Below are 20,348 nucleotides of genomic sequence, written 5' to 3' on the forward strand. Positions count from 1 at the left end.
TGATAATGAGCTGCCAGCATCAATTTTACGTTCTCCCTGTGCCGATGTGAATAGGTACGCGCCCTGCCCTCTGTGTGCCCGTTTTTGGGCGCAATCAAATTTCTAGACCAGAGTTCAAATGACTGTAATAATTGGAATTTGAATGGAAGATGTAAAAAACCTGCAAATTATGATATCTGAAAATAAAAACTGAAAGTGGTGGAAATGCACTGTCTGAAACAGAAAAGATACAGTCGTGTTTTGGTTCTAAGTTTTCATCAGAACTCGTTTTTAAAAGGAAGTCCAATGCTCTATGGCTACTGGAAAAAAAACCTTTCAAATATAGCATATTAAACCTTACTAGAATGTCACTTAATAGTAACAAACTCTGTTGAGTAATTAGCAATAAAAGCCTTTTGCATTTTTGGTTACAACACGCCATCTAGCAACTTTGCCCTTAACTTGCACCAGAGTCCTATTGTGTTATACACACATGGCAAACAGAAATGATCACTTAATTAGTCCTAAAAATCAAAATGACGCCCTCAATGGAAACCTATCGGCTTCAGAACTGACCTCAGTAGTGACAGAGATAAAATGCATCTCCCATGAAATAACATTATTCATTATCATGTTCTCAATCTTGCATACTTTTAAGTCCATGCTGGTATTGACGTTACTTACATCTCAGATCCATATCATTAATCATGCAAATACAGAAATTAGTATGTTCCCCTTGGCTCAGTGAGTTTATGCAGTGAGCAGGTGAGCCATACAGACCAGGAAGGAGCCAGGTTCAACTCCTATATGAGTTCGCTGATCCAAACTGAGCGTGGAATACGTTGGCAATAATTAGTCTCAGGGCTCCTGGGTTAGGGAAGGAGGGAAAAATATCTGCCAGTGTTCCAGCTGCTGATCCCTATCTCTTACCACTATTGGAAGTGTATGTATGTGGACAGGATCAGGCTCAGTTATGATGCCCCCATGGTTAAATACTCACACATGTATAATGACAATTTGGGTGAGGTACTGGGGAGCTCCTAGTGCTCAGGGACCTGTACCTCAGCAAGGAGTCACTGCTTTGAGAAGGGCAGGGAAGAAAATTGACCAAAAAAAAATCAATGCATTAAATGTTGTCAGAATATGTAAATTAGTCCTTGTGGATTTATTGGGACTAATAAATGCCACATATTGATTTTATATTATTTTCTTATAAACTTCTATGGCACTGAGAGCAAAGTACAGGAATTTGTATATAAAAGTTCCACAATGTCCAATGTCCACTTTGCAACCTTTTATCCTGTAGTTTACCCTAACTATAATCACACAAGAGAAACATGAGAAAGTGTTAATCCTGTACTTAAAGGTGGAAGTAAAGTAACATCATCATTTATCTCTGTGACAGAGTGTTGTGACTAGCAGTTAGTCATAGAGTCATAGAGTTATACAGCACGGATAGAGGCCCTTCGGCCCATCGTGTCCGCGCCGGCCATCAAGCCCAGTCTAATCTAATCCCATATTCCAGCATTTGGTCCGTAGCCTTGTATGCTATGGCATTTCAAGTGCTCATCCAAATGCTTCTTGAATGTTGTGAGGGTTCCTGCCTCCACAACCCTCTCAGGCAGTGAGTTCCAGACTCCAACCACCCTCTGGGTGAAAAAGTTCTTTCTCAAATCCCCTCTAAACCTCCCGCCTTTTACCTTGAATCTATGCCCCCTTGTTATAGAACCCTCAACGAAGGGAAAAAGCTCCTTAGTTTTCGAATAGTTTGTTAGTTATCAAATAAAAGATATAAATATATATAAATAATCATTGCAAAATATTTATTCTCAAGTAGGAATTGACTTGTTTCAGGAATACTATACCACCAAGCTTGCAGTGTGAACTTGTGGCATTCTGTTGCTTTATGACAAGTCACCAAACATGTAAGACTAGATTTTCCGATTGTTTTCAACTGAAAGGATACAACAAACCCTACTTGGTGTAGTAGGAAGACTGGCCCCAACCCAAGGTTCATTGTAATCTTCACCTGTTCTTTCTTCTCATCCTATTCTCTCATTCAATCACTGCTGTCTAAACATATATTGAAGCACTTTATCAAAAGGCCCCCTCTGTGCTCCCTTGCCCCAGGATTTGCAAGACAGAAATACTGTCACTGAAACAGCAGGGGAAACTGGCAATACAGGCATCTGTTTCATGGTCAAGAGACGTAAGAGATACTACTTCTTACAAAAAAATTGTGGCCAGATATGAGGATCCTATCCACAAAGATTATGGGTCCACAAACCTGTGGGTGATCCATGTCAGCATGAGTGCCAGGATGTGTCCGCCTGTAACATCAGGCTCTGACACTGCCAAGGTTTGCAGGGTTAGCTAGCGGTAACCCTATTAGCATACTCTGGTACGCCACTAGGGGTGCATCCCGCAATCCAGCTTGGACTCCCAGGTTGGCCCCACATGCGCTGGCAGGCCAGTTCACCCAGTCCAGCCCATTACTCTTCTAATCAGGCTGGAGATGAGAGAACTACTGGCCTGGGAGTCTTTACCCTGGTCATGCTCTCTTTTACACTGATGTTCTTGTTTGGGTGTTTAGAGGCTCCATCGCAAACAAGGCCCACTAGAAATGACAAAGAAAGCTAGGACTTGGCCTATCGACCCGGGCCTAATTTATGGCTCTTCTACTGGACATATAGTGGACGCGCACTGGAAGGGCTGTGGATTTTCAGGCCCTATATAATTATGTCTAGTTCATAACACTAACTTCTGTTCCTTGGAAATGTATGCTAGCAAAAGTCAGTATCACAGAGAAAGGGCAGGAAAATGGAATTAGACTGGATAACTCCACTTAAAGAGCTAACTGCATAAAGGTGCAGTAGGCTGAATGGCCTCCTTCTGTGCTGTAATCTAAAGATCACAGAATTATAGAGAAGAGGTGGTGAGAAAAAAGGAAGAGAGTTGAAATAAATCCCCAAAAACATTGTGATTCTGTGGGACAGTTTTCTGATGCAAATGCCATAATTGCATGATATTTTCATTGTTACCCTGAGTGTTCTACATATCTGCGTCACAAGTCTGCTGATGTGCAGCTTTTCTGGGAAAATTATAACATGAGTGTGAGTTGCATTGATGATGTGACTTTTCATTTAAAATACAATTGTTTCCCTACCTTTCCTGAAGGTGGTGACTCATGTTGCGGCATAATTCCACAGACAGGGGCTGTGTATCAGAATCACATTATGTGAGCAGAAAACTGTATATAAGGAGTTAAAAATAATAATCGCCACATTTTTAGCAGGAAGAGGAGCAAAAATGCACCCTTTCACTATCCTGTTCTGTCTTGTAGGAGAGTTTACCAAACCAGGAACTGAAACATCTTGCAGCAGCTGAAAGGGATACTTGCCTGGTCACTTTGTTATGTAAATGTTTCCTAAACGTAGCTATTGAATCAATTCTATTTGTCACCTCAATCTGAAAATTATTATTTTATTTCTACATTTTAAATTGGTTTTGTTTTTAGGAAATGGCAATCCGAGCACTCAAGCAGACTGCTAGCAGAAGCATAGAAGCAGCTCTGGATTACATAAGCAAGATGGGCTATCTGGACCCTAGGACTGAACAGATCGTAAGAGTTATTAAGCAAACATCACCAGGTAAACCCACAGCATCAATTCAAAGAAATAAATTTAACACTGATATTTGTAAAAAGTTGCATTAAATTTTTTACATTAGGCAAGATTTTCTTCTCCCTATCCATCAATTCTGGGTGGATCTGGGGCAAGTATGGAATGGAAATCCAGGAAGCCATTCTGTTGGTGGCCAGTTAATTGCCACCACTTCTGGGATTTTCCACCAGAAGTGATTGCTCTACCAAAGAGCTGGCACAGGTATGATGGGCCATTGTAGCAGGCTGGATGGATGGAACACCAGCGTGCTTCTAGTGTCCAGTGTTGCTACGGCAGGCAGAATGGGATTTAAAATGTAAAAGTCCCCTTATTGGAGTGCAATCACAAAATCATCCGTGATGTATTGACAGCATTTTGACATTTTTGTGACTGATTCCTCACACGCACGGGTAAAATGTAGCTACACTTTCAGTAGCTTACGATGCATACAGGTGGAAATAACCTTTGGGGTGTGGTTGTTTTTGGATCATTTCTTGGATTCTCAGCCATCTTGTTATTTTCTGTGACAAGCTGATTGTACTTGAGGTATCTATCACATAATAAATTGTGACAGGAAAGCCCCAGGTTTGATTCCCAGTCTATGCTGAGTTAGCTATCTCCGACTGGGGCGGTTGCAGCAATGTTATAGTAGGCGTCAGTGCCCCTGGGTTACGGAAAGGAAAATTGACTTAGGTTCCCAATTTTAGTAGCTATCCAGTAATCCTGCTGGAAGTGCCTGTGTGGATGTCGGGTGAGGACAAGATCAAGCTTGACTGAAATGCCCCGCACAGCTGGGTGCAGGACTTTGGCAGGGCGGAAGCGTTTAGCACAAATTCAGGACAAGGTGCTCACTATTTTCATTCCATTAAAATTGATTAATGGAAAATTGTGTCAAGGCACAAAGATGAACAATGGCCACTTGGACGAAGGGGCAGAAGGAAGTTGGCACCGTGGAATTGTAACCCAACAAGGAGTCAGTCAATACCTTAAAGGAGAGATGGGGAGACAAGAAAATTGGCAAGAGGGAAATAAACAAGTAAATAGATAACCTTGAGAGCCACATTCTAGCAGTTTAAGGGTTTTGGATAATATTCATAAACTATGTTATACCTATAAATGCACACATTCATTTTTTTTTATAATGGCTGTTTTTTGGTGAGAAACTGTGGGATTTTTTGTATCCAAGGTTTTCTGTTTGTGTTTATCCATTTTGGAATTTGTGGGCAGATTTTTGACTTCAGTGCCTGGGATTAAGAACTTGTCAAAAATTCAGGCACAAGCTTGTCTAAGTTTTCCAAGCTGCTCACAATTTTCCATTAATCAATTTTAATGGAATGAAAATAGTGAGCACCTTGTCCTGAATTTGTGCTAAACGCTTCCGCCCTGCCAAAGTCCTGCACCCAGCTGCTGAAGAGCTGTAAAATGTTGCTGCATGGCACCATGTCATATGGCACTTTAACAAGATTGATACTAAGCCAGGATTTGCTACTAAAATGTATCATTTTCTCACATGATGAGAGGAGTGTTTTATGGGGAAAAAATGCAGTTTATTTTACTGGATTATAATTTTTATATTTAATTTTACCTCATTTCGATGTAGATTCTTTCCCACTTTCTACACCATCCCTTGGCTGACTTGTCCTCAGGCCTCTTGCTTTGTTATTTTTGAGCTCTTGGAAGTATATGAGAATGGCTCAGGTTTACATACATACATATATATATATAAAACACACACACTGTTCTAGCAGGAGTCACTGAATAGCAATCAGAATTGGAACCCCTGCCCAATTTTTCATTTCCCAACCTGAGAGTGCTGAAGCCAATTGTAACAAGCCTACTGGTGCATCCACTGAGATAACATTGGGAATTAAAGCTGGGACATTTCCTGGTACGTATTATTCAGCTACTTACTGAATAAATTCACTGAACCATCAGAGGAGTCTCTATTACTTTTAAGGCATTAGGCATCTTAGGGTAGTACAAACAGACTAGGAATTTGATTTTCTTTTTAGCCGTTTTCCTGCCTTTGATAACAGCCTTAATAATGTTCTAAATTACTGCAAGAAATGGATTGTAATAATAATTTCATCCCATTTGTTTATTTTAAGGAAAAGGTATTGGACCACATCCTCTTGATCGTAGGCCAAGTTTCGAAGGATCAAATGACTCTTTGTCCACCTATCACCAGATGGGCAATCCAATGTATGAAGTAGCAGATTCTGGAGCCGAGAATGGAAATATACATAGTGAAATATCAAGGCAATATGTAAATACACCCAATATGAACTTTTTAGTTGGTACTGGACAAGCTATGACAGTCAACAATCCAGGGCAGAGGTGCTCACCCATAGGACCTCACTCTGCAATTGGTGGACAGAATCCTCCATCTATTGCTATATTCCCATCCGCAACCTGTGATATTAAGCATCAACAAAAAACATATTCAGCCAAAGGAGAGACAGGCCAACCTCTTCAAATGATTAATTACACGCTCTCAAATCACAGCAGCCAACCAATCGCATTGCAAGGCCCTCAAGGGTCAAACAATCCACATTATATGAGGCAGCATTTAATGGCTCAAGGAGAAAACAGTGTCTCCTTAGGTTATGCTGTCCAAAGAAGCTCATCTTTCCAAAATAAGATGCAACAAGAGGGAAATTATGGAAACCTTCAGAACAAAAGCCCTGTTACTCAAGGCATTCCTGGCCACACCTACCAACAGCCTCCAACAGTTCTATACTTGCCACAGTCCCATCACAGACAACAGAGTCCTACATCTCCCCAAATACAAATGTTGTCAAGCCTAGCTCCACCATTTGGAAATGACTTTTCAGAACTTACCCCAAATATGATGACCCCCTCAAGAAATAGCCTGAACATGGACATTTTTGATATTAACCCTTCCCAGGTGCCACATTGGCAAGTACCATCTCCATCAAGGAGGGATTCCTTGCAGAACACTGGACTAGAAACACTGCCAAGACCAGCTGTCCATCTTAGGTCAGATGCCCAAATACCAAACCGAACCAATTCATTCAACAGTCAACTGCAGACATCGCCGTCAGTGAGACAAGTTCAGACTAGCAAAACAGAATCATCCCTAAACACCACCAACACTATTACAGCAGTAACATCAGCCCCTATTCTCCAACCAGTGAAGAGCATTAGAGTTCCAAGGCCTGAGCCTCAGACAGCTGTGGCACCTTCACATCCAGCATGGTTACAGACTCAGGGTGCAGACAGCAATGATATAATGGACCAAAAACCATTGGCAGTAGGTGGAGCTGCAGCCTATGTCCTTGAGCCTGATGATTACACTATGAAAGAGCGCAGATGTCCTCCACCTCCATATCCAAAACATTTGTTACTACAGAACAGTGCAGAGCAATTTGATACTAACTGTTTATGCATGGGTGTGGAGCAAGGTATTCGTGGTGTTCACAGTTTGACATGCAATAAAGCTGAGGATAGCAGCAGTGAGAAAAGTGAGAAAAATAGCAAGCCTAACAAATCAGAGAAGATGGGAAAGGACAAAAAACGCATTCAAACATCGCCTGTACCAGTTCGCAAAAATAGTAAAGATGAAGAGAAGAGGGAATCAAGAATTAAAAGTTACTCCCCGTTTGCTTTTAAGTTCTTCATGGAACAGCATGTGGAAAACATCATGAAAACATATCAGCAAAAATTAAATAGAAGGTTGCAGTTGGAGCAAGAGATGTCAAAGGTATTGATTTTCAACATTATTTAAATTATGACTGGTCTGTACTATTGAACCATTTAATGCATATGCTTTACTCAAACTAAGTCAAACTAAATTTCAAATTATATCAGTCAATTCTTTGAAGTACAAATTTCAAGAGTACAGTTTCAAAGATAGCAAGCTACACCATGGAATGGTGGGAAGCATATTTGAGTCCCCACTCCACTCAGTTCCAATCTCAGATGCATCATTTTAGATTAAGGTAATGAATTGAAGCCTATAATGTGCTCACAGGAAAAATCAGCAAGAAATTTGTCCCCAGGCTGCACTTGCATAACTTCTTTTGGCCACTTCAAAACACCGATGGAGGTCTGACAGCTGATCATTCTTTTGGCACCAGTTGATGTGTAGCTTATGGGAGAATATCAGTCATTTGTATGAGAGCCCGATTTTGTGAGTGGGGCAAAAACGGGGGTGAGCTTGCCCATGGCATTAGACTGTCTGCAGCTGCAGCTAAGCAGGAGAACCATGTTGAATTTTGCTACAGGAGTCTCTTCTCCCCTAATTTGACTAATCTATTGGCAAATGAAAAGCTTGCTCAGAGAGCTTGCTCTGTGGCACACATGGAAGGAAAGCATCAAATCTGTCCAGGCAGCAATTCTTCAAGGGCTGCAGCTTGTCACAAAAGGGGAATTGATGATGGGGACTGAAAAGTGGACAAATTGTTCACAGTGGCACAGAGGAACATAGGAACAGGAGTAGGCCATTCAGCCCCTCGAGCCTGTTCTGCCATTCAATGAGATCATAGCTTATCTGTATCCTAACTCCATTTACCTGCCTTGGCCCCATATCCCTTAATACCCTAAGCTAGCAAAAATCTATCAGTCTCAAATTTAAAATTATTAATCGACTAGCGTCTACTGCTTTTTGTGGGAGAGAGTTCCACACTTCTACCATCCTTTGTGTGAAGAAGAGTTTCTTAGCTTCTGTCCTGAATGGCTTGGCTCTGATTTTAAGGTTATGTCCCCTTGTCCTAGACTCCCCCACCAGTGGAAAAAGTTTCTCTCTATCCTATCAATTCCTTTCAAAATCCTAAAAATCTAAGAACCAAATCACCCCTAAATGCTTTCTATATTCCAGGGAAAACAAGCCTAGTTTATGTAATCTCTCCTCATAATGTAACCCTTAGAGCCCCGGTAACATTCTGGTGAATCTGCGCTGCACTCCTTCCAAGACCAATATATCCTTTCTAAATTGTGATGCCCAGAACTGTACACAGCACTCCAGATGTGGTCTAACTAGGGCTTTGCATAGCTGTAGCAAAACTCCCTCTCCTTTATATTCTAGATATGAAGGTTAACATTCCATTTGCCTTTTTGATTATTTTTTGTACCTGACCACTACATTTTAGTGATCTGTGTACATGGACTCCATAATCTCTTTGGACCTCCACTGATCCTAGCTTTTCACCATTTAAAAAATACTCAGATCTATCCTTTTTTGGTCCAAATGGACGAAATCCATCTGCCACAGATTTGCCCACTCACTTAATCTATCAATGTCTCTTTGTAATTTTATGCTCCCATCTACACTATGCCACCTATCTTTGTGTCATCCGCAAACTTGGATATATGGCTCTCTATTATGTTATCTAAGTCATTAATAAATATGGTGAATATATATTTATTAATGGCACAAAGGAGAGATTTGGGCAACACAGGTCGCTTTGCTGAAGTGGTGGAGGTGGCAGCTGCAGGAAGGGTACCCAAAGAAGAGTGGGCCTATTTGGGGCTGAAGGCCACCCTCCAATAAATGTAATAAAAAACACTTTTGCCTGGACTGAAACTATGATCTCCTTTTAAGATTTCAGCTATATTTTTCTTCCCTTTTAAGTCCTTCCCCATGCATCTGTAATTCTCCTAGTTCAATATCAGACAGGAGACCTGCTCTCAGGACTCTCCCAACGCTGTTCTGTGTGTAACTGCCGATTCGGCAAACAGGAGGTTTACTCATGACTGTCTTAATTGGGATTTCCCTTTCCTCTTCTGAAGGCAGCGGCTCATGTTTTGATATGCATTCACAGAGCCCTCCAGTACCTGAACTAATTTCCCATTCTTCTTACACAATCAGTGTAAGTCTACTCTGACAATGAGTAGTAGCATGCTGTACAACCATGGAGGCATCACTTTAAATCCTGTGTCATCTTAAAGGGACAGGCATCGTGATTTTTGAAATTTGGAAGAGAGTAAGCCTGTAATCAAAATATGCCAGGAAAGAGAACAAGGGAGTGGTGAGTGCCTTGATTTTCCAATGGGGCATAGAAATTCAACTGGAAGAAATGAAGTAGAGCAGGGGGAAGTAAAGCAGTGAGTGCTACTGTACCCTCAGCAGCCTAGAGGGATGGGAGCAGGTAGCCACTGGTATGAAAGCCATCTCCACACAGCGCATCTGGACGCAGTGCCGAAAGTTTAAGACCTTACCAAGTAACAGATTAGGAAAACCCACCAATGCCCATGATGTACAGGGTGTACTTCGCACCCTCAGCCTCCACCTGCATTGGTCCTTCAGTCGCAGCCTTATGTACATTTAGCCCTGAAGAATCCATCTAACGTAGCTAACTGTTGCATATACATATCATCACGCCCACTATGGCTGCACGCTGACACTAGAGCCACGATTTTAATCCTGACGAGAACGAGGCGTGTGGGGAGTTAAAATCCTTGCAGCGACCTATTCACCTGATCCTCGTTGGCCATGCGCCATTTTAACAGGCGCATTCTGGCCAGCCAGCGAGGCCCTCATACCAGGTAGGTGAGGGCCTCATTGAAATTCAAACGTCAGGGTCTGATGATGTCATTCAGACCCCAACTATATTTTAACTCTGGACAGCTGCATTTGGCACCCAGTGCCAGCCTCGTATGAGCGCGAAGAAGCAGCAGGCCGAAAAGGTGAGTAATTTTTTTTAGGTTTTCTAGTAGACCAGGAGGAGCAGGAGTGCCCCGGGATTCCCTTCCGCAACCACGAATACCATTGATGCCAGGTTCGGGTGGGAATCGCGCCTGCTATATTTAAATGAGGCCCGGGAGTTAAAATGGCCTGGGCCTCAGTCAGCGAGCTAGGGCCTATGCTCATCCCTCCCCCCCTCATTTAAAATCATGGCTTTGGTTATTACTGCATTTTATCTTAGCAGTTTGATATTTTTAGTTCTTTCTACTCTGCCTGCAGGAGAAGATAGCCATTTCAACAGATAGAGAACTTCAACAGGAGGAAGACTCCTTGGGGTCTAAATTGGGCCGCGTAGTGCCCGTTGTGTAGGTTCAATGCGGACTCCTAAGGACCCAAGATGGCGTCCGCGGTGCGCGCGCGCGCACACTTCCGGTGTGACGTGCACAGGACATTATATTGGTAAAGGCGTTTGTGCACGTGCACTTAACGAACGCCGGCAGCATGTAAAGTAGGGAGATTATGCGGTAGATCAGTGTGCAACGCTGATTTAAAGGGACAGATGTGATTTTGGAACTCCAGGCTCCAGCCAACGCACTGTGTTAACCTCGCACAGTTTAACAGGTCTTAAATGGCATGGAGGACCCCCCACCTGCGCTATTTAAAAAGAATCATGCAGGAGTTACAGGTTAGTTGCTGGATTATTGCTCCTGGCTGCTGATGCATTTGTACCTGTTTTTACAGGTCTCCCATACTTGAATACTAGGACTAGGGGACATAGCCTAAAAATTAGAGCCAGGACTTGCAGAAATGAAGTTAGGAAACGCTTCTACACGCAAAGAGTGGTAGAAGTTTGCAACTTTCTTCCGCAAACGGCAAATGATCCTAAATCAAATGTTAATTTTAAACCTGAGATTGATAGATTTTTGTTAACCAATGGTATTAAGAAGTATGGGGCTAATGCGGGTATATGGAGTTAGGTCACAGATCAGCCATGATCTCATTGAATGGCGGAATAGGCTCGAGGGGCTAACTGGCCTACTCCTGTTCCTATCTTCCTATAGTGATGCTTCAGTACACTACAGGGAATGGGCTGGCTAGCTGACAGGCAATAACAAGGGCATTGGCGGAGCGGCAGAGTTGGGACAGGAATGCTGTCATCCTGAGAGAGGGCAGCAGGTTCATAATTCCGTGGAGCCACTGCCACTTGCTGCCTCCTGTTATGCGTCACCTTCTCCTGCAAGAAAGCGGGACGTGTGTCAGTGAGTGTCCTGCAAGATGTATGGGTGATGTGGCTGTCATGGTTGAACAGCTTCCAGTGTGTGTGACCTGTGAGTTGTGGGTGGGCGGCTTGCAACAGTGGTAATTTGTGAGGGTGAGAAGAAGCATCTGATTGGAAGAGTTGAGTACTGATTGAAAGAGTTTGTTGCAGGTGGGTGATGGGGAGTGTAGTGCTGAACAAACATTATTCAATGTTTTGAAGGAACTCATGATGTGGAGATGCCGGTGATGGACTGGGGTTGACAATTGTAAACAATTTTACAACACCAAGTTATAGTCCAGCAATTTTATTTTAAATTCACAAGCTTTCGGAGATGTGGAGATGCCGGCGATGGACTGGGGTTGACAATTGTAAACAATTTTACAACACCAAGTTATAGTCCAGCAATTTTATTTTAAATTCACAAGCTTTCGGAGACTTCCTCCTTCCTCCTTACCTGAGGAAGGAGGAAGTCTCCGAAAGCTTGTGAATTTAAAATAAAATTGCTGGACTATAACTTGGTGTTGTAAAATTGTTTACAATTGAAGGAACTCAACAGTTTGTAAATATAAGGACGGGACCTGCATCTTGTTTTATGTGTCCGATTTCTGATCTCCTTTCAGACCCATATCTTATATTTTGAAACTATAAGAGTCCTGCAAACTTTGGGCAGCCAAGTTGTTGCTCATTAAAAAATTCCAGAGTTCCCATCATCACCATATTGCAGCACAGATTCACTTCACCATTGACTTCCACCACTCCCTGCAGCCGTAGTGCACCTTCCCTTTAGAGACTGCAGGCTGCCTTTAAGTGGTGTTAGCCACTTGCGATGTCTGGGCCTCCTGCTGGTGAGCAGCCATTCAACAGCGCAGGCAGGGCTGGCTGCACACAGCAATCATAGGAATCACCAGGCAGCACAAATGTTACATGCTGCCTGCATCTCAACGACCAGGCGTGGGTTAAACCCCCCTGTTTATGACCTCTAACCCTGAACCCCTAGAAGTCCTGGGAATGCAAGGCATAGACAGTGCAGCGAGTGGTTAGGATCTGGAATGCACTGGCTGAGTGGGTGGTGGAGGCAGCTTCAATCACGGCTTTCAAAAGGGCTTTGGATAAGTACTTGAAGGGAAAAAATTTGCAGGGCTATGGGGAAAGGGTGGGGGAGTGGGACTAGTTGGATTGCTCTTGCAGCGAGTCGGCACGGACTCAACGGGCCGAATGGCCTCCTTCTGTGCTGTAACCATTCTATGATTCTATGATTATCATATCACTTTTTCTACTGAGAGGTGTATGTAAAGGCAGTCCATTGTAACTTCTCTTCCTTTAGGTGTGTCGCAGCAAGCAGAGCCAGGCCCCAGTAGATCTTCACAACACACAACAACAACTTGCATTTATATAGCACCTTTAACGTAGTAAAGTGTCCCAAGGCGCACAATGTCACTCACTCTATCCCTCGCAAGCACCAGCTCAGATGTATCCACATTGGAGATTTAGACAGTGAACCAGAAGGAGAATGCACTAGATAGTACACAGCATGAGTAAGCTGGAGCAACTGGTGGTAGCAGAGGAACCTCATGTTTGGTGGGCCAGTTTGCATCTGCATCTCATGGATCTGATTTAAGAAGAACTCTTTCTGAGCATCAAGCACTGATGCCTTCATTGGGTGCCATGCCAAGTCAGTGCTTCTCCCAAGGAATTATCAGAGGGGCGCTAAGGTATAATCTATAACCCTCTGGACCTTCAGGAATATTTGTCATTCTATAAAATTGTACAACCCTCTCTTGCTGTTGTTAGTTGACCCTGGGGAACATTGGCTACTTGCCTTACATATGGGCAGCTGATTCGCACATGTTGCTAACGTCCCCAGTGATAGCCTGAAAGCATAAAAAGTAAGGGTGGTTGTGACATTTGACGTTGGCAGTGCCATAACTCAGGTGGAGTTTGAGTATTTGGCACTACTGTCGCGGCACCCATTGCTAAATCGGAACCTCCACTGTGCCTCTGCCAAATGGAGGTATATACATAATCCTAGTATGCGGTACTGGTAGGTGCAGAGCGCCTCTGGTGTAGCCTGTCTTACCTGACATCTCTCTATTAGTCTTCTTTCAAAGAGCAGAGGTATAAAGGGAATCTCATGGGGAAACCCTTTGTGACACTGTTATAGCTTCACCATAATAATTCTACAAAAGCTCCGAACAGATAAGTTGCAGAAAAATGGTACCAAAATGGCCTGGAAATTGTTCAAAAAAATCTGCTAGGGCTCTTTGTCAAAGTTCTTTCAAAGAACTTTGGTAAACACCTCAGTCCTTAGCAACCCTGAGGGCCCATTTCATATGAGTAGATCACACTGTATAATGCACACACACAAATGTCGGGAAAATGAATGGATATCGAAGTGATGTTATCTGAACATTGAATTGTTTCAGGCAGGAGCCTCTTGCACCTGATTTCCCCTCCTGGAAATGCACGCAATACACAAAATGTGCAGAGATCTGGTGCAACAAATCTTCACCTCATTTTCTAATCAGTAATGTCCACTTGTCTGATAAGAAAATATTCCCTTGGGTGAGGAGAAGATCAGAGTGAGCTGGAATGCTCTCCCTGGTCAAAAAGCCTGCCAAAACTCATTAGCTAGGCTCACACATGAAGAATAACCATGGGAAGGAACTGAGGGCTGCCAGTATGACTGACCATACTCCAGCAGGAGTCAGTGAGGGGAGAAATTAGAGGTTGAAAATCAAAACAAATGTATTAAATTTTAATTCTTTTTTCTCTTATCGGTGATAGTAAATAATTGTTTCTCAAAAGCTGAGAACTCCATGTATTTCTCTTCCAACAGAAGTCACTGCATATCGATCAGGAGCTTTGACCTTGGCTAGTATTTTTTCCTTCCAGGACTTGGGACACTGAGACCAATTGTAATATCACTACTGCTGCTGCATCTGAGATCACAGACTGGGAACTGAAGCTGGAACTGTCCTGGTCTGTTGGCTCAGTATTACTGGTTGGCACATTCGCCCAATGAGCTATCAAGGGAGCTGTCTGCTTGGTTTTCAGTAGAGGAAATACCAAATAGTCTTTCAGTTTTTTTGTATAGTTTTAAGTTATTTCTGATACAGTTCACTTATTTCAATTAATTTATAATGTATGACTTCCAAAGGCAGGACTATCCGAAGCAGAACAGGAACAGATGAGGAAAATGCTTAATCAGAAAGAGTCTAATTACAACAGACTGAAAAGAGCAAAAATGGACAAGTCACTGTTCGTAAAAATTAAGACTCTGGGAGTTGGTGCTTTTGGGGAGGTCTGCCTGGCTCAAAAAGTGGACACCAATGCTCTATATGCAATGAAAACCCTACGGAAAAAGGATGTGCTGAGTCGTAATCAAGTGGCTCATGTGAAAGCAGAGAGGGATATTCTGGCTGAAGCTGACAATGAATGGGTAGTCAAACTCTACTATTCCTTCCAAGATAAAGACAGCTTATACTTTGTGATGGATTACATCCCTGGTGGAGATATGATGAGTCTCTTGATACGAATGGGTGTTTTCCCAGAGTCACTGGCAAGGTTCTATATTGCAGAACTGACTTTAGCCATTGAGAGCGTCCACAAAATGGGATTTATTCACAGGGACATTAAACCTGACAATATCCTGATTGATCTTGATGGACACATTAAACTCACAGACTTTGGTCTTTGTACTGGGTTTAGGTGGACTCATGATTCCAAATACTATCAGAAAGGTAGGTCCTGCTTAGATAATTTCTAACATTTTTCTTTGGTGCTTTACATGTTTTGCCTTTGCTAATAATATTGCAGAGCTTTTTATATTTGCTTTTTTAGCTCATAATAGAACAATACTGTACCTGAATTGCCAGCAAAATATCAGTTTGAGTTCCTGAGCTTCAATTTACTTGCTCTGCTTGTGTGAGTTTTTCAGTTTATAGAAGAAAGGTGTCCCATCTCAATTGTACAAGGAGATGGAAAAAAACATATTATCCAGCTTGACCTGCATGATTTAGATTCCTGTCAGCTGACCCTAGAGTAATGTTCACAGGGATCATGGAGTAGTCTGTGTTCTATGAAAGTCTCAGTTACACAGATGGAGGGATATGTGCAGTAACTTCACTATAACTGTTGTCCAGCATGCACCGTGATTGAGAATTTGGGGACGACAAAGGAAAATTAATCATGCTAGCTTTTCCTTCAACTAAGAGCATTTAGTGCTGAGTACTGTTCCATTCAAACAACAAAGTGCAGAGCGGCCATATTAGACACCTGTGGGATTAGTTTGTTGAGGTTAAGGGTGTTCTTTCCTTATATATTGGTGAAACAGATGCCAAAATGGTTTCCGTTGTTCTGCTCTCCTGTAAACACATTTGTTTGTACTCGTAAACACATTGGAAGCCAATTCCAATTGGACTTCAGTGGGCCTGCAAGAGGGTGAAGGCAAATGACAATATAAACCATACAGAAGATTGTTCTTGTTTTTTGAATTGTCCCCACAAATGTAAAAACAGAAATTAGATTTGGTGTGCCTGGGGATATCATAGTGGGTCTGACAATTGATGTGAGCTAGTTCTGTGAACCAGTGGGCTCACATCATACTAGTGCTGGAAATGCACATTTTGGGTTCTGATGAAGTAATTGATACATTAACTTATCTTTGTCTTTCAGATGCTGATTAACCTGTGCATTTCTAACATATTCTGCTTTTAAGATAAAAATGCCCCCATGCTACCAGTAAGATTTTTTTCTACGCTACTATGTGCTATGAGGGATGCACTGAACTAACTCAGAGCACTCAGGAGGAACCAAATTTTTCTGACAGCAGAATACAAGATCCATAAAAATTGATTGCATTAATTTTTGATGAAAGCCAGCTGTGCTCCCAAAGGTAAAATCGCCTTAAGGTTCCAACTAGGTAGCAGTATGAGCACTACTGTTGGCCACAGGACCCTTTATTAATGACAGAAAAACCTGTGAGATTTCCTGCCCCTGGTTACTATGAAACAACTCCTGCTGGAAGTGTGGATATATGGATGTCGGGTAAGAATGGGATTAGGTCGGTGAGACTGTAACAAAAGGGTATAAATTTAAGATAATCACAGAAAGAATTAAAAGGGGGTTAAAAAATGCTTGCTCTCTCTCTCCCTCCCCCCTCTCTCTCTCCCACTCCCTCTCTCTCTCTTTCTCTCTCCCCGCCCCCCGACCCCTCTCTCGTTCTTCCTCCCAATTAGAATGTGAAATTTTCTGCTACAAACCATTGTTGAAGCAGAGTCCATAAATTCTTTTAAAGGGGAATTAGATCGAACAGGATTAGACTAGGTGACTCGTGAAGGAAAACACCAATCCGGCTTTGCTGTAACATTCTATGACTCTACTTACCAAAGGGCATCTGGTGCCCATATAACCATAACCCCACAGACAACATCTTCAAGAGGGAAGTGGAACAAAAAAATAGAAAATTAGCAGAGAGAAAAATCTTACTGTTAGCATGGGGGCATTTTTATAGTAATAGCAAAATATGTTAGAGATGCACAGGTTAATCAGCATCTGAAAGACAAAGATAAGTTAATGTATCAATGACTCCATCAGAACCCAAAATGTGCATTTCCAGCACTTAGTGTTTTTGCTTTAGATTTCCTTAATTTGCTACTTTTCTTTTTAACTCTTTTGTAGCAGGTGATTTGAAGTAAGTCATCATCAGAGCAGTATAAAGAAATTCTGCATTGCATCTGACCCATTCCTGAGCTGACCTAACCTAACCAGTTTGCAGTGATTAGTCACCCAGTAGAAGAATATTATATCAACCAGGACTGTCATCCATCTCCTTTATGAACATGTCATACAGTACAAATATAAGTCCCACAACTAACGAGCACCATACCATCAACTACAGCCCTAGTGCAACACAACAGGAGGCCATGATTGGGCCGATAATATGGCCTAAGTAACACACTGGCACTGCGTGTGCCTGCACACAGATGGGCTGACCTTGCTGGATAGCGCAAAGTCGGCTCGCTTTCATAATTTACTGCCACTGCAAGCGTGTCTCTCATTAGGCATGGGGAACTTCAGGGCTACATTATGTGGTGCCAGCAACCACTGAAGGTCAGCTGACTGCCCATTGTGCACTGGGTGCTTCCCAGTGTTTGGGGAAGGGATCAGGCACAAAGCAGGGGTGGCAAAGGCAGCAGTACTGGGAGAGGCAGCAGTGCTCAGTTTTCTTTTTAAATTTAAATATGGAGCTCCTTTAGCACTCATTCCAAACAGTGACTGTGCAGCTATTGCGCTGTTCAGGCCCTCTCCTGCCGCACTGGGGAGGGGGACATAGCTTAATTGAAAGTCAGGGGCCTAACTTGCACACTAGCTCCTTGCCCCTTTTACACTTACTGACCCTATTGGGAGGTGCTGAGCATCTTAGGCAATTTATATGCCTCAATCCTCCACACCCAAATTCTGGGGAATGGGTATCATCGTACTGTCAGTCCGTGTGTTTCTGATATGAATGGGTACAGTAATGCAATGCTGAATAGATAAAACATGGTTACAATATCGGTTTTGTTGTATTTTTTAATTCTGTGTCTTTCATGCAAATCCTGTCTAATGTCTGACTTTAAAAAAAACCAATATATTGCATTAGGGCTGTTAATTTTGTAATCCTTAATCTGTATTTTTATGCCATGTGTCAATCATTTAAATGGAAGATAGAATATGGCATAAAACTTAATGTAATAGACTTGAAACATAGTGGCCATTTTGAAACTGTCCATTTTCCCCATCCCCAAAATGCCAGTGTAGATAATTATTTTGATTAATCCAGGTCTGTAAGATTATTCACAACTGCATTCTAACTAAAGATTTAAATTTTCATAGTTTAGTCACAGGAGTTAAAATCTAGACTCAAATTAATTAGAAAGAGTCTGAACTGTAAGCAAAATATTTTCCTGTGAAAAGTAATCTTAGTCAAATATGTGACAAAAGTTTTGATTTCATCGGTTTTGTTTCCCAATTTACAAAAGGGAGCCATGCCAGACAGGACAGCATGGAGCCAAGTGATCTCTGGGGAGACTTGTCTGACTGTAGGTGCGGCGACAGGTTAAAAACCCTTGAACAGAGGGCTGCCCGACAGCACCAAAGATGCCTAGCCCACTCGTTGGTCGGAACGCCAAACTACATAGCTCCCGAGGTTCTATTACGAAAAGGTTAGTGCCACAGGACTTGCTCGGTTTCAGGATATTTTTGAAAGAAATACATAGCAGGGGTCAAAATTCCGCGGCTATTCTGGCAGACTCCACTGTAACTCCGGCAGGAGACCATCAGAATGGTCGCAAATCTCAATGGGATCCAGATTTCCTAGGTCACAGCCACAGGGCCTAGTTTCTAGAGTGCCTTTGTGGGGCAGCGCCCCCAGCTGCCCCTACAAGATCATTGATATAAGGAGGCAGGGCTGGGAGTGGGAACCACCTAAGTCAGGAGTTCCCGTACCCAGCCCTCATTTGTAACTGAGTGCAGCTTCAGAGGAGATATGCCTGTTTTCACCAGGCGTACCACTCCCAACAGTGGTGGAAGTGGGACTAGCTGCGGGTCCATGCTGGAATCAAAGATCAAGGCCACAATTTTTTGTTTTGTTTTTCAAAGGGCCCCTTGACATATGAGGCAGCATCCTTAGCTTTCATGGGGAAGGAAAAGACAACCCCTCCCATCGCAGCAAGCTCTGGCTGGAGTGTCAAACCTCTTTGGCAAGGCCAAACTTCCAAAGGCTCACTTCTCCTGGCCCCTCCAATTTTAGTGGGATCACCAGTGGAATTCAGCAGCAGGCATGTAACTGCCAGTATCTTGCTGCCAAAGAATTTCAGCCCCAGTGTCTTGTTTGCAACATAGCTGCAGCAAGCAAAATACTTCTTTTCTCAAATTTACAAATGAATTCAACTTTTTTCTTCCCATCTTTTCTTGTGCCTCTCTTTCTCCCCTGAAGGAGGAGGTGTGGTCTCATGTATCAGTTGTTCTCTGGTCCCTTGTCCGAGTGGCCATTCTTCTTGTATGAGGCTGTACATTGAGTACCGACAGGAGCAGCACAGCCAAGCCCAATCCTGTTCTCATCAATTGACCACACGTGGATAGTCATCAAGAATGGGAACCCTGGTCGATTTCCCCACCCTAACCCAGGTTGTTGGGACCAATTGTAATGCCCATTCATCAAGACAGCATTCAACCAAGGTACCAAGGAGCCCTAGAGAAACCGAGGTCAGTTGGGCCAAGGAGAAAATCCCCCAATGGTTGACAAATGAAGATGGTCGTGGTTGTTGGAGACCATTCATTGCAGCCCTTGGACATTGCTGCAGGAGTTCCTCATGGCAGTGCCTTGGCCCAATCATGTTCAGCTGCACCATCAATGACCTTCCCTCCATCAGAAGGTCAGGAGTGGGACTGTTCTCTGATGAATCTACGGTGTTCAGGCCCATTCACAATAGCTAAAATAATGAAGCAGCCAATGCCAGCCTATCACAGGATCTGGACAACATCCAGGCTTGGGTTGACAAGTGACAGGAAACTTTTGCAGCACATAATTGCCTGGTAATAACCATTTCAAATAAAATAAAGTCCAGCCATTTTCCCTGATCTTCATTAAGTCCCCTACCGGCAGCATCCTGAGGGCCACCATTGACCAGAAGCTGAACTGGACCAGTCATGTCAACACTGTGGCTACAAGAGCATGGCAGAAGCTGGGTAATCTGTCACGAGTGGCTCACTTCATGACCTCTCAAAGCTTCTTCACCTTCTACAAGGCTTAAGTCAG

General features: G+C 42.8%; 1 protein-coding gene across 3 annotated transcripts in view; it reads left to right on the forward strand.

Moving 5' to 3' along the window:
- lats2 (large tumor suppressor kinase 2) overlaps positions 1 to 20,348 on the forward strand; it is a 58,073-nt gene that overhangs the window by 26,832 nt on the left and 10,893 nt on the right. For 2 of the 3 annotated variants that reach the window (XM_067986075.1, XM_067986076.1), the window contains exons 3-6: positions 3,497 to 3,629; positions 5,750 to 7,365; positions 14,706 to 15,288; positions 18,571 to 18,753. In XM_067986075.1, coding sequence (XP_067842176.1) covers positions 3,497 to 3,629; positions 5,750 to 7,365; positions 14,706 to 15,288; positions 18,571 to 18,753 — 2,515 coding nt within the window. Of the gene's footprint in view, positions 1 to 3,496; positions 3,630 to 5,749; positions 7,366 to 14,705; positions 15,289 to 18,570; positions 18,754 to 19,526; positions 19,690 to 20,348 lie in introns of those variants that run through there. The other variant, XM_067986077.1, reaches the window with a different exon arrangement.

This window comes from Heptranchias perlo, chromosome 6, assembly GCF_035084215.1.
Source record: "Heptranchias perlo isolate sHepPer1 chromosome 6, sHepPer1.hap1, whole genome shotgun sequence".
NCBI lineage: Eukaryota > Metazoa > Chordata > Chondrichthyes > Hexanchiformes > Hexanchidae > Heptranchias > Heptranchias perlo.